General features: G+C 34.7%; 1 protein-coding gene across 1 annotated transcript in view; it reads left to right on the top strand.

The window, feature by feature from the left end:
* Positions 1-11,451, top strand: part of LOC149802673 (SPARC-like) — a 44,929-nt gene extending 33,478 nt beyond the window's left edge. The window contains exons 4-10 of the mRNA XM_089952049.1: positions 503-557; positions 2,034-2,146; positions 2,773-2,911; positions 3,984-4,066; positions 4,995-5,113; positions 5,428-5,576; positions 10,802-11,451. Of these exons, the coding sequence (XP_089808175.1) occupies positions 503-557; positions 2,034-2,146; positions 2,773-2,911; positions 3,984-4,066; positions 4,995-5,113; positions 5,428-5,576; positions 10,802-10,854 (711 nt within the window). The 3' untranslated portion in view covers positions 10,855-11,451. The remainder of the gene's footprint in view (positions 1-502; positions 558-2,033; positions 2,147-2,772; positions 2,912-3,983; positions 4,067-4,994; positions 5,114-5,427; positions 5,577-10,801) is intronic.
* Positions 11,452-16,218: the final 4,767 nt, after the last annotated feature.

Raw genomic sequence — 16,218 nt, forward strand, 5'->3', positions numbered from 1 at the left:
ATTTGGGAATTCGTCGTTTAAATAGTCTTATCCTTTATTTTCTAGTAATGGTGGCAATATTTTGATGACGCATAAGCATAATTTTTCATATTTCAAATTGCTTCATGACGTGACGCTATTTGCCAAGTTTAAAAAATCGAAAAAAGGAAATGTTGCTGAACGCATGATGGCAGATACATGCTGGGCCGTACTATCAGATCATTATTACGACGATGTGAACTAAAAATGAGACTGACTGATTGCTTGGAGTATAAAGGAACATCAGAAACACGGCGCCGTGCGTGATCTGGGCAGGCTTCGAACCTGTACCCTTCTGGTCGCAAGTCTGGCAAGCAAACCATTAAGATAATGCGGCTCATAAGAATTTCAACTTTTTTTGTCAATGAAAGTTTTAAGATCATCTGTATCACTTAAACACGTGAATGGCTGATATGACGCACCTTCCGAGTCAATAGTACCAGGTGTAAGACAGTGTGGATACACAAATTTTAAATTGTTACAGGGTACTGATAATGACAAGGAAATTCAGTCGGCAAGTAACAGCCAAGTGTCCTCAAGTAAGAATCCTCTCTCTCTCCCTCCCTCTCTCTCTCTCTCTCTCTCTCTCTCTCTCTCTCTCTCTCTCTCGTGCACGTTATTGCTTTTGATTTCCTGTCTTCGTGTCCATTTGTTTATGATGCGTAATCGAGGTCTAAGCCCTTGTTGAAAACCGTAAAATGCTGTTAGGCCATGACTTGTCATTTTTTTAATTCAGGTAATTTGATTTTGTATACTGCGATATCCGTCTTTTATAATAGGTCAACAGTATTATCCCTCAGCTTAAATTCGCCCTTAATGTCCTATGTCTGTGTAACATTTCCTTCCCGAAACATTGATACAGCAAGTGTTTCTCCATTTCGATAACTTTGGGATGTCGCGATGGGGTAGCTCTATGCATGAAAGACAGATGTTATCTTTTACCGGATCGCCCAAAAGTGCCGACGATTAGAAAGTTTTAAACTTCAAATTTTTGAATCAGCTCCAATTAATCATGACCAGGTATAATTTGCTGAGGTATGGCGTTAAGCACAAAAAATCGAAATAAAAAAATCCAATAAACCCCAAATCTAATCAAAATTTATATCACGTGTTTTTCAAACATACGCTACCTAAACCATCATTAATCTAGACTATCTTAATCAGAATTCCTCTGAATATCTTTTATTTGCAACTTTGTCAACAAGTCTTTCAACTGATTCGTCAGTGCTGATTTCTTGTTTATTCGAACGGAAGGGACAGGAAGAACTGTCTGCATTGATGGGGTTTTATTGTACTTTAATATGGGATTTCATGATTACAAATATGATGCCTGGATGATGTTATATTATCAAACATCATAATCCGATTTCTCTTTTATTTTGTCGTAGGTGTAGAATGTTCTGTTTTGATATCCATTTTGTTTGGCCATGATCATCACTCCTATGTTTTTGTGACTTTGTTTCAGATGAATTCTAAACATAAATGCTGGGGGTGAGGGGTTTCAATTTTGAGCTTGGATTTTTTTTTTCTTTTCTTTGACCTCGAGATAATTAGATTTTTTTCAACTTACATAATGGATATAATAATTCTTTTATACCCTTATAAATCATAGCAAGAATATATTTTCAAGCTATTTTAGTCCAGAATAAGAAGGGAAAAAAATCACCCCAAAAATTACTTTGCCGATTTACTGTGCACGGAGCGTTCTCCACCCGACCCTCCCCCAATCCCAACAACAGCAATATAAGACAACAAAAGTACGCCAAGGATTTGCACACAACCAGTAGGTTTACTAAACTATGTCAATGTTCTTTTGAGATGCAGGTAAGATCACTTTGAGCTCACGTTTTTCAAGATATAGGTATCTCTATTCGAGTTGAGAAAAATTTGACCATATATTCAGACAAAAATAGCACTTGTTTCGATTCATATTAGCAGTATAAAGAATTAAACATACATGCGTATGAGAAAGGTAGTATTGGGCTTTATGAGGGCAAATTTTGTATTCTACGCAGATCCATGTAACAACAAGCAGTGTAATCGAGGGGAGACCTGTGTTCTAGACGAGGGCACTCCTCAGTGTATATGTCGTGGTCCTTGCCCCGAAGAAGACAACCCAGTTTATCAGGTACTTCATCGTCATCTTCGGCAGTGAAATATATCAACATTATGTAAAATAGCAACCGTAAAGAGAAAAAAGCAGCCAATAGTAAAAGCGTCATCAAAACAATAGCTATCACAAAGCAAAACATCCATAAAAGGGAGATAATCAAAGTGTCATAAAAACAATAGCTATCACAAAGCGAAACAGTCATAAAAGGGAGATAATCAATACAAGTTCATTGGAAATGGGCATTTGCCAATAAAATTAAAATACATTTACAGAATCTACACATGGGAAAGTGAAGGAATATTAGCATAACACAACATGCATGCATATATTAATCACAAGGAAAATGTAATGTCTGATGGAAACGGTTTCAGTTAAAGAAGGATTTTAATTACTATAGCATCAAAAAATCATTCTCATCGGTATAAATAGTCAGTCTAAATGAGTAATTAAAATCAAGGTTCTATTAAAATCCAGCGTTTATGCCTCATTATCTTTCAGTATGTCTCTCTTGGTTTATAGCTGTTTTTAAAGAACAAACATAAAGAGATTATACTTTGATAAAAACATATTTTGTTTCCAAAGGAACAAGAAATAAAAAATTCACATCCCCTATTTTATTTTCATTCACACGTTTTCCCCAGGTATGTAGCACAAAGAACAATACCTACCCCAGCGAATGCGACCTGGATCGAGACCACTGCTTGTGCAAGCACGGGAAACCAGATTGTTCTGTACCAGGTGCCCGTCGAGTCCATCTGGATTATTTCGGACCCTGTATAAGTGAGTGTACAAACTGATTTACAAAGACCCTTCTAACCTAAATGTTTTTCATGATTTTCCCATAGGTGCGTGTAAGAGATTATGGGTGGAGGCTGGGACTCCTTTGTTTAAAAACGAGTTTCCTGTCCCATGTTATTTGGTTGATGATGGTGGGAGTGAACCTCTTTAAATGGGAACAAAATAGTAAGGCTTTAAAAAATAATACTCGAATTAAAAGATCAAATGGTCACTGTCTTAGATGCTGCGTCATGAAGCTATCTAATATGACACTAATGAAAACTGACCTTGAAAAACATATCATCTGCTGGTCTTTCAGTTTGGTAGACGAAGGAAACAATCTTCAGTGAAATTGGGTCTACACACGTGCCAATTTGGCTTGTCAGCGTCTCTTTACTATGCAATATTAAAGTATCACATGTACCTAAAATGTTATATTAGAAAAGATAAGACTTCGATTGGCAGATTAGAGTAGATAAGTCTTCAGTTGACAGATTATAGTAGAAAAGTCTTCAATTGGCAGATTAGAATAAATGTCTCCGATTGACAGATTAGAGTAGACAAGTTCGATTCACAGATTATAGCAGATAAGTCTTCGATTGACAGATCAGAGTAGACAAGTAGGTCTTCGATTGACACATTAGAGTATAAAAGTCTTCAATTGATAGATTAGAGTAGACAAGTTCGATTGACAGATTAGAGTAGATAAGTCTACTATTGACAGATTAAGAGTAGATAAGTCTTCGATTGATAGATTAGAGAAGATAGGTCTTCAATTGAAAGAGTAGAGAAGATAAGTCTTCGATTGACAGATTATAGTAGATAAGTCTACGATTTGACAGATTAGAGTAGATAAGTCTTCGATTGACATTAGAATAGAGAAGTCTGAAGTCATCAGCATTAAGATAATCGCCAACTTACTCTTACATCTATGCATAACTAAGCGAGTTTGGTAATCTATTATTACTGTTTTTTGTAAAATTGTGCTGCGGTAGAAGGATCATTAATTTCACTGATAAAAAAAGAACCAATAGATCATATCTGATAATTAACAATATGCTTCGTGGTATTGCAGAAGTAACGGAGTGCCCAGCGGAAGAATTTCGGGATTTTCCTGTTCGCATGAGAGACTGGCTCTTTGTTGTAATGCAAGAATTGGTAAGTAATCGCCACATTTAGTTATATTTGATAGAAACAGTAAAGCTTTCCTATGGGTCATTGTTATTTCATTATCTAACAGCTTTTGGTATTTTAGCAATGTTGTCTGATATAACGAATGTTGGTAATTAACTTTTACAGACATCTCATGTGGCATAAAAATGCTCATGTCCTCTCTTCTACATGAATGTCAATTATTCTAACCAGCTGAACATAGCTTTATGTTGCAATTACATTGTCGGCTAGTTTGTGCAAGCATTCCATGGGGCCATGTTGGCTCACTGTAACATTCGTTTGTCCTGGCAGAAAGGATGCAAGTTCGAATCCTGACATAGGATCAGCCAGAATCGGTTGCTGTGGTGTGTCCTTGGTCAAGGAAGTTTACTGCAACTGCATTGGTTCTAAAGGACTCTCATGTAAAAGGCTAACAAACTATTTCATACTTTTAAGCTTTAACAGAGCAGTTTTCGACAAATGACATCACAATATTAATGTCAATCAAAATTTTGCAGTGTGCTCTGTTAGTAACTGAAATTTACAAGGTACAAAACACTTTAGTACAAAGCGGAAGAAGCAAGAAAGTTTTTGTGTAAATTAAAATTACTCGATGAATTAGCTCTTTCTGGAGAACAAAATCGAGAAGGTCCAACACTGATGTCATGCTGGTAATTTTGAGCAAGGTAATTAGTTTTGATCTGATCAAATGAGCTGAAAATGGATACCAGAATATACATGAGGCTTGGTTAAGCTGTAATGAACTGGCGCCTCATCTAACGGCAGTCACTTCCTCATATGAAAATAGGTATCAGTTAAGCCATATAAACTGCTTGTGGGAATGAAACAAAAAAAACTTGAACCATTTCAGCAGTCTCCATTTTTAACTTTGATATTATATTGATGTTCAAAGAAACTGTCTCACTTGTTTTAGGCAAAACGTCAGGAACTAAATGAGTATCAAGACATGCTAGAGTCTGCACAGCATGACGAAGTACACACTGATGCTGTGATCTGGAAATTCTGTGATCTGGATGTTCATCCTACGGATAGGTACGTCAGATCCTTACATAATCTATACAAGTTTCAGCTTATAAAATCCAAGCCATAGATGACTTGTCCGGAATCCTCAGGCTATATATGTTGCATCATCTATAACTTAAAAAGTCTCTGTTTTGTTGAATGTTAATCATATTTATACTAAAAAAATGTTTTTTTGTATTTTAGCTAAAAATGGGATAACCACATTCATTTTTCTCCATTTCCCAAGACTGTTATATTCATGATAAAAGGGTATTATTATAGTATAAGCTTCATGGGCAATAAAAAAATAAAATAATGACGTTACGTGTATTTTACATTCACAGATCAGTGACACGTCGCGAGCTGCTTTACGTTATCGCCAGCTTGAAGTCAATGGAGCACTGTCTAATCCCATTTCTGAGCATGTGTGACAAAAATGAAGACGGTAACATTGACCTTGTGGAGTGGGCAACCTGTCTCGGCATTGATAATGGTAATGATTTGATTCAGAAAAGTATGTTCAATAACGTCGTGAGAAACGGGCCATCTAACACTCGAATACAACGAGAATATATACAAGCACTCAGCAAAACCTTTAAACTATATACTTATCGTCTGAAATAATAAAAAAAAACACTGATCTACCTAATTATTAAACATACTGGAAAATGCGTTATTTGCATTTCTGGAATTGTGATAAGTGTTATCCTTCCATGATTAACTGATTTCATACGAAAATAATTATTTTCAACAAAAAAAAAACGATACAACAAAATGTATTCCACTCTACTATATTTAAGCTAATTTTTAACTGACAACAAGCTGACTCTCTGCATTGAAAATATGCAACACCTAATTAACGGACATTTTTGGTAAAATAAGATGAAGTTATATTTGATCAGGTCTCCAAACAGGCCTTGAATTTGTTGTTGCTAAAGTCTTTTGCTCTTAATTCAGACATATGTCTCACATATTTTCTCCTAAAGGTATCATGTGTTGACGTATCATTACATAAACAACATGGTGTGAGCAAATGATGAAATATCTGTGGCATAGACCCTGGAACAATCTTTCAACTATAACGGTTTTGAAAAGTCAAGGAGATAAGCTTTCAAACCCATTTTCTTGTATTTTTAGGGTATTGAGAATTTAAACAATTGTGAAAACACCGTCACCAAACAAACTTAGTCTGCAATACCTCTGTCGATTCCCCAACAAAGAAATATTGTGTAAACTAGGCCTAGTCACCTCTGAATTAAGCTTAGATGGCAATATCTTTATTCAATGTCCGACAAAGAATCAGTCTATAAGCTAGAATGTTTATTTATATTTCGTTATGGGTTTATTTGGCAGTTTAATGAATAAGAAAATTAAAACACAAGTTGATATAACGAGAGCTCCTGTGAACGATGTAGAATTTCATGATCTTGGGTTCAACATTAAGCAATTTTGTGTGACAGCATTAATTTTAACACCAACCTAACATGCCTTAGAGAAGGCACTTTTTACATGTAAGCACATAATAAAGTGTGAAGTATTAACTTTGTTCAACGCAGGTACAAATTTTTATATCAGCAACAATATTCAAGTAATCTTGGCATCTACAAATTGTATCAAAAAGCTTTGTCTGTGGGTATGAAGTGTGGGAAAATAATATTATCAATATCAACAATACTAATCTTTTTAATCAATCCATGGACTCAGACCATAATCAAGATTCTATGCACCCAGTCCACAATCAAGATTCCATGTACCCAGATTATAATCAATATTCCATGTACCCAGGCCATAATCAAGATTCCATGTACCCAGTCCATAATCAAGATTCCATGTACCCAGGCCATAATCAAAATTAGAATCTGGCAGGAACAAAAACGTTCTGAAGACAGAATACGGCCATTTTGTCCTGATAAGGTCAAGGATGATGCACATTTTGTACTTATATTTGGAATGTATGCTCATCTGAGAAACACTTTTCAGAGAGATCATTCCTTATGTACCACCTCTTATCTTGGCCATTTTCTCTCAAGAAGAAAAAGAAAGAAAAAAAACCATAATAACTGCAGCACAAATTTGCATGCAGATTTATAGCTTCCAACTTTGAGCTTAGAAAGTCCAAAACTTTCCTCATCACCATGTGGTTAGAAAGTCCAAACTTTCCCCATCACGATGTGCTCTGAAAGTCCAAACTTTCCCTATCATGACATGCTTAGAAAGTCCAAACTTTCTCCATGACTATGTGCTTTGAAAATCCAAACTTACCCTATCATGACGTGCTTAGAAAGTCCAAACTTTCCCCATGACTATGTGCTTTGAAAATCCAAACTTTCCCTATCATGACGTGCTTAGAAAGTCCAAAAATTTCCCCATCGCAATGTGCTTCATGAGAATATAGTGCTATCAGTATCAATTAATCGTCTTTCCATCAAATATCTGTTCCTAGCACAGATACCACATCAAAATATTAACTCTATAATTCATCTTTATTCATGCCCTGTACACTGTATGGTAGATGTTTTGGACCGTAAAGTGTCAGAGTTTCTATTTCAAGAGTGCACAAATACAAACTTTTTTTTAGAGTTGTTTCATTATAAACCATTTTGTTTCTTCAGAAAGATAATACAACACCTTGCACACTAAGGCCCTTCATTATAACATGGTTCCCATTATAAGGCACTCCCTCATTATAAAGCCCTTCATTATAATGTGATTCCTGTTTGAAGACAAGCATGGTCATGCATCCCAATACATTATTCAGTATTAGAATTCAATATAACGTATTATGTACTTCATTGTAAGGTGGTTTCACTATAAGACAGAACATTCTAGAACATTCTATGGCTCTGAACGACAGCATTATAATCAGATTACTATATGTCTTTGAAATCATCAGGTACCAACCAGTGTTTTTGAGCCAAATATGTAATAGCGTTCTCAACATTTAACCTTAACACTGTTTAACATACTTCTAGTTATAAACTTAACTGGAGGTTTATTATTTGGAGCTTATATCAGTTTCCATGGCATCAAGTAGCTTCCAGTACATTATTTCCTCAGATATATCAGCCTAATACAATTTAAACTCTTCGTAGATGTTGGTATACTTTTACAGCTTGGTAGACTGGAGCAAGTACATTCTGGTAGCCAGGGCAGATCCTAAGATTGCAACACTACCACAGAAGCATTTCATAATGGTTATGAAATACAAAGTGACCTTCTTCTTTACTAGACAATCCACATACATCCCACATTATACTACTGCCATCTGGAGCCAAGCCAGAGTATGCTTCTTTATAGTGACACAGACTATAATGAAATACATGTTACATAATTAGACATAATTTTAATACCACTAAATGGTTCAATGTCAATATATATATATATATATATATATATATATATAGCTTCATCTGCCTTGTCTGACACTTTGTTGTGCATAGGAACAAAAGTGTTGCTTTTAGCCATAGTTGCGGCTTTTAAGAAGTGTACATGTTTATCACATCCCATATGGTTGACAACGTGACTTTTTAAAATTTCTGAACCCCTAACTTATTAAATTGTTCTTCTGCTTGTGTCTTTGGCATAACTCTAAAAACATTGAATGCTTGCAAAACGTTGTACTCGAAACATTTTGTTTTATCTCAGCTACGAGAACTGGTTCAACCATTTGGTGTTGAAACTTAGTTTCTTTGGAACTTAAATTTTCATCACATTTGCCTCTCTTTCTCTTATTCACGAAGGATAGTGGTAACATTGTTTGTTAATGCCAACAAGAATAATAGTGCTTTTTCTTTGATATGATTTTATTCAGTGTTAAATACTTAATCAATTTAAACTATCAAATTGATTTACTATACTACTGAACAATCAATCAAACAAAAGTCATTTAAAAATGGACTGACGGTTTAATGGCAGAAAATAATTTCATGGAATTCAAGACAAGACTATTTCTACTGTTTATCTTCCTAGTGTTGAAACCATCTTCAACATTCTTTAGCGATAACAAGGTTTTAAAGTAGCCGCTGTGTGGACATATTGGATATAGGGCTGGTACCAGGAGCAATAGTGATAAGATTGTCAAGATGGCCACTGCAGGTGGCATACTGAATGTCTGAATATCACCATGGACCAAAAAGACATAGGGAGCTGTTTAGTAAAAAGCCCATGTTGATATGACCATCCATTCAGGAGGAGGGTGGACTCTGTGTTGGCCTTTTCCTTTTGAACCAACTATACATCATATAAAGTTTTTTGGTTAAAATCCCATTGCAGTGTTACCTTTCATTCAAGAGGTGTAGCAATAACTATAGTGCCATATTGGACATAAGATCATCACCATTTTTTTGTTGTTATGACCATCTATTCACGAGTAGTAGCCATACTGACAGTCAGATTAACGCCATTTTGTATTTAGATCCTGCTAGGTATCCAGTGTGAAAACCCCATGGCAATATGACTTTCTATTCAGGAGGAGTAGCAATAACAAATTTGAAAGAAGGCCACCATGGTTGCTGTATGGGACATCAAATGGGCACCATATTAATTTAGGGCAAACTTGATACCATATGAAGTCTTTCAGTGAAAACCCCATGTAGATATAATTATACATTTAGAAGGTTTAGTAATAACCATATTTTCATGATGGTCACTGTGATGGCCATACTGGACATCAGGTTGGCATCATTTTCATTAATGGCCAACCAGATGACATAATGTCTTTCTGTGAAAACCCCATGTTAATATTACCATCTGTTTAGAAGGAGAAACCATAACAAGACTTTAAGATGGTTGCTGTGGCAGCCATGGTGGACATCAGATTGGCACCACTGTCATTTAGGCCCAACTTGACATCATGAGAAGTCTTCTGGTGAAAACCCAATATCAAGATGACATTCTGTTTAGGAGGATTGGTGATAACAAGATTTTCAAGATGGCCACATAGTCTCCAAACTGGACATCAGATCAGACCCTTTTTCGTTTACTAGACGTCAAATGAATTCTATAAGTGAAAACCCCATGTTAATATGACCATTCGTTGTCATGGAGTAGTGATTACTAGATTTTTAAGATGGCAACTCTGGCACTATATTGGAAGTCTGAGTAGTTTCACAGAATTATTAACAACAAACTTGTGCTAATGGATGGACAGCTGACGGATGACTGACCATCCCATAAACTCTTTTGGTCTATGATAAGTAGAGCTAAAACTCTAGTATAGGTGCTTTGAATGCTCTTTACCTTTCTACTGTCTTCTGTGTTACTACTTTCATTTGAAATGACATTTATTGTTATAGCGGTCATGACAATCGAAAGCAGAGATCCTGTTTCATGTTTGACAGTATGCATAGCTGTATAGATAGAATCAGCTGGGCATAGCAGTGTATAACTTAATTTTTCTTTTGTGGAAGTTAGAAACCAGGAATAGGAAGCAATTATGACCAATGTTTGAGGCAGTCTGACAGCTGTCATACAAAGATTTGCCATGCCATGCTTGTTTTGTCAGATACGAGATTGAAATTATTTGATTCTACAGCTGTGAATATAAATATAAGAAAAAGAATAAGATTTACTTCCATAAATACCCATTATCTGACAGGAGTATTTTGCAGTCAGTTTGAATTTCATTACCAATGGACATACATATATGGCATATACAAGGGATTCCATGGGCTTGATACAGACATGCATTAAACTAAATTCTTTTTTTTTTCTCTTCAGAATCCATCAGTAACAAGTGCCGGGACATCCATGCCAAGTCAAAGAAACAGTAATGTTCAAGCAGCAGCAGCCACTGTTGTATGTCATCATAACAACAACACTGGCTTAATCTATTAACTATTACTATTGAATATTTTAAGTAAATAGCCTCTAACGTAAAATGTTATGCAAGAGAAAATGTCCAAGTCAGTCTGAATATACTACACATATCATGATAATGAGTGAATTAAAGAATGAAAAGCATGCCACTTTTGTAAAGCTTACTGTTATTCATTTAATAATTTTTCTAACATAAATTCTGTCTTTCTCAAAACAATCTGCTTGCAATGATATAACATGTGCAGTGTAGAACAAAAATCTGTATTCACTGAAGTGTAATTAAATATTGAGTTTTCATAATGCTGTATTCACTGGTGTAATTAAATACTGATTTTTCATAATGCTGTATTCATTGCAGTATAATTAAATACTGATTGTTCATGTTATATTCACTGAAGTGTAATTAAATACTGATTTTTCATAATGCTGTATTCACTGTAGTGTAATTAAACTGATTTTTCATAGTGCTGTATTCACCAAAGTGTAATTAAATACTGATTTGTCATAATGCTGTATTCACTGAAGTGTAATTAAATACTGATTTTTCATAATGCTGTATTCACTGATACCAAAATATGTTAATCAAATATTACATAGCTGTAGAATTTCGAAAGCATGCAACATTGTTATATATTCAACTTTTTCATTTTTTTAAAATTTTGTTATTTTCCTGATGAGAAGTAAAAGGAACAATAAAACATTAGCAAGTACAAAACGATTAATACAAATAAATAAAAGCAACAACTGCTTTGTAATAATAACATATATGCAAGAAAACAGATTAATACTACATGTACAACTGAATTTTTTTATATCTCAGCATAGCTACCAACACTAGAGTACAAAATACTGACTGCTTATGACAAAAATATTGCTTTTCAGGAAAAAATATTGCTTTTTAAAACTTTAATGTATATGTAACTGTAACTACAACCATCAGTAAAAGGGGAGAGTTAACTACTTCATTATTTAATGTCAAAGATGCACTCTTGCACTTTCTGTATGGGCACTCTGTTTCATTCGGGTGCAAATTAAGAAGGTGCAAGAGTGCTACACACTCACACTCAGACAGCCTTTTCTACATCTTGTTTTTTTCAATCCATATCGATTACAAAATACCATTTTTCATTGACGATCTGAATTCTGTGTGATTTGCTTTAATGAACTGTTTTCGTTCTAGAACACAGTAATTCACTGCAATTTTACTGTCCGGAAAAAGTGTACAAAAAAAAAGTGCCAGCAACACTAGAAACTTAAAGAGGAAGGTTCACTTGGAAAAGAAATTTAGTAAAACAAGCTTCCAATCTAATTACATCAAAGTTCTAGTGTTTATAAACGTTCTAAGTTCAGGCTGTGTTGTTGACGATGAAGCAGTGTTTATTAACTTTACATGCTGTTTTATGTCGAGCACCTCTATGCTCAATAGTGAAATCACGATTACACAATTTGCAAAATGCAAAGTTTTCTCCCTTACTAGATAGTTTCAAAAACCCAAACATGATGGCAAAATTGTCCTTCCGGTTCTGTTTTCTTTTCTTTTCTGTGTAAAATTCTGAATCTTAGCTTTCCTTTTCAACCTGACTAGAAGTTGAATGTTATGAACATGAGATACAGTGATAGCGGCAACCACAGGGGCTTGTTACAAAGAAAATTAACAGTATCAATCAACGAATAGGGAGGGGGTCCAACCTGTAACAATGTACACCCCCCCCAAAGCCATCTATTTATCCACAGATACTATTCATTTTCTTGATAATGAGCTTCTGTGGTGGCAACTGCTTTGTTCAGTCCAATATGGTGGTTAAAGACTGTCATGGCAGCCTTGATTTTGAATGAACCAATCATATTTCAGAACTCTATATCCCTATATCCATGCTTAAATGTACTCTCAGAATAGAATCAGGTGCCCGTTTTAAACAGAAAATTGCAAGGAAAATTTTAATTTTGTTTTTAAATTTTACAAAATTAGATTTTTAACAAGAATCACATACGCCTGTATTCAGGTCCTGAATACGGAACAAAAACGGGAAAAACGAGACAATTGGTACCTATATCTCATGCTATTACCATAACTTAAATATTCGCTACCTCCGACAATTTTGTGTTACTGAAGGAAAATTTTGAGCATCTGGAGAAAAAAAAAACTAATAAATACCTGACTCATACTTTATAAAGTTTTTCAATATTAAATATGAACATAGGAACATAAATGACCCTTCAGAAGGCTAGTAATCAACAAGGCAATGGACAACAGAACATTCTTCGACCATGTGGATTATACCAGTAATATACGATACTCTGATACTTTCCATTATCAGGTACATGAAATAATGTTAGGATTACACAGAAAATAATTCGCTTCAGGACTGAGTATGAACCAGTAATTCTGATTTTTGTTTTCTGAGCTATGCCATCCACTTCTAATCTTTTCCTTTTATCACAACAGACAACATTATATAACAAGGCACACAATGGTTATATTAAAATAGATACATAACAAGAGATACACATTTTTTCAGCTAGTTTTCTATATACCTTTCCAAACGCAAATATGAAAGTTTTGGTGCAAAAGTACATCTTGTATGGATTAGTAAATAAAAAAATACAAAGGTATATCTTGTACAGATTAGTAATGTACCAAAAAAGCATCATGTAAAGTCAAAGTATTATATACATCCACCGTTAGTGGATATTTGCAGCAACAGCTGCTGTGAAATAGTCGTTTGAATCAATGGGGTCATATTTTTTTCCTGTTTGATGATGCATCAGTTGGACACCAGATCAGAGTCTGTGTACTTTGCAGTTGGAAATGACTTGCAACTAAGTATATAAGTTACCTCTATATAAACCATCCTGACTTGCAATACCTTTTTTTAACTCTGCCTACAAAGGGAGACCACTGTATATAGATGGATAGATCAACTAATAGGAGACAGATTCCCAAAATGTGCTTGTTATAAATGTTTTTCGTACAAATTGTTATCTGTTTTGCAATTGGTTTCTCATTTGGGTAAAATGAACCAATAGCGAATTCTCTTATCATAATCCCATTCCCTTGAGAATTTTGTCTAATTTAATTTGATGAAAAATGTTTTTATGATGACAACTGCTCCATTGTGCAAATATTTTAGTTGACTGGCCCCATGTGCTTTACACAGAAGTTAAATTATGATTAAGGACTTGCTGCATCTTGCATCCACAAAGATGACATCACCGTAAATTGTGAAAATCTAATAATCTATACTCGATGATTACAGTCTGAAACTAAAAGCAATAAATCACTAGTTACGTGATTGCACTATGCAGATAGGATTGGCTTGGAATCAAGTCTTGGTGCAGATAGATGCAACTCTATCAAAATTTACAGAGGAAAATAATCATAAAATGTGTACATGCATATTAAGTAAGAACAAGCAACAATTCTCACCTAATTATGCATAATCATTGAAAATATCACAAATGTCTTAATCAATAAAGTGAACCTCCAAATGGGAGGGTTTATCTCCTGAATTTAGGGGTGTCTCCCATCATTCACTGAAATCTCCTGTGTATGCAAAATCATTAGTGAAATTTGATTATTTCCATTATTTTTTCACCTTTTGGTTCCGATGTTGAATATTATGGTAATACTATTTGTGATGACGTGACTGTGAACTGGTTTATGCAGGGCAAGACAATGTAGTTACTAACCTCACCCTTTTGATCATGTCAGCATGGTCTGCTGGCTTCACTGTTTGAAATTTGTCTATGTCGATTATATTATGTGTGAGCAGAAGTAATTCCAATAGGATCAAGGATGTTAACTGATTATGGTTGGGTTTCTAAAGAGCACAATTAGCATAAAACAATACACATTACTTTGATTCTCTCTACAATGAATGTTCTGAGTTGGTGCTTCAAGTAGTGGCAATGAATTAGTATATACTATGAATGATCAAAAGTAATTTGGACAGCATTAAATATCCTAATTGATTATGGATGGATTACTCTATAGCTCAAGTGGCATAAATCTTAGATTGACTTCAGTGTTTAAAGTCTGTTGATATGTCCAAGTAAGTCAGTGCATGAAAGTAGCAAATTTCAAGCAACTGAAATATCACATAAAATTCATTGATGGCTGGAAATGGGAATTTCAGTGGTTACAATCAAGATAAAGAGGACATGACTACGCATTCTGCTTTTCGTGTAAAGCTGATTTAGAAGTCTGTTAGTGTGGCAAGAATGACGTCACACATCATGCAGAAAGCCCATCTCACTGAAGCATACTAATCATGACAACAAATATGTCATAACTGAAATCTGGGATAAAGTTACATGTGCCAAGACATTATTTGCCAACTTAATGGACAAACATAATCTCTTGTTTCTGGTAACAGATCATTTTTCAGGTCTAGTCAAAATAATGTTCCTGGACTCATTCATCTCACAAAAGTTCCTGACTCATTCATCTCACAAAAGTTCCTGGACTCATTCATCTCACAAAAGTTCCCGGACTCATTTATCTCACAATTGTTCCTAGACTCATTTATCTCACAACAGTTTTCTGACTCATTCATTTCACAAAATCCTGGACTCATTCATCTCACAAAAGTTTCCAGGCTCATTCATCTCACAAAAGTTCCTGGACTCGTTCATCTCACAAAAGTTCCTGGACTCATTCATCTCACAAAAGTTCTCATGCAAATAGACAATAACTACTTACATTGTTACTGTTTTATTGTTCATAAAAAAATCATAAATTTTAGGTGTATAATAATAACAATAGTAATAATAATTTATTATATATTATTGTCAGTGACCATCTGCAACACTTGACCAACAACCAAGATTTAGGCAAAATGTGTCCACCACTACTATGAATGACTGCATCACAAAAACTGATATAAACACCACTGATCTGGATTTCATCCTTTGAAAACATGAATGTAAACCAGACTAAAGTACATGTCACTAACTGCTATTGTAATCTGTAAGGACTGGGATGAATGGGATATTTGTCATCATCTATAATACTAGTAAGTGACAACTCTTTTGAGGATTTGTCATTATTAAAGAGTTGTGATAGAGATGAAAATGATGATAACAAAGGTATCTACAAAGTGGGCTTAAAATCACAAAGGGTGTGATGGTATAATGTTCAATTTTATGCTTAATGTGGAGAATCTTACTGACATTAAAACATTAGATCAAGACAGTGCCATTCTCGAGTTGGTCAGCGATATGAATCTACCCATTCGTTACAATTGTACTAACATTGCCACATTCCAATGCAGATGCTGAAAGGACATTTTCCGTTCTGATGAAAATTAAGAATGATT

This window comes from Sinohyriopsis cumingii, chromosome 3 (genome assembly GCF_028554795.1).
Source record: "Sinohyriopsis cumingii isolate HCF-2022 chromosome 3, ASM2855479v2, whole genome shotgun sequence".
NCBI lineage: Eukaryota > Metazoa > Mollusca > Bivalvia > Unionida > Unionidae > Sinohyriopsis > Sinohyriopsis cumingii.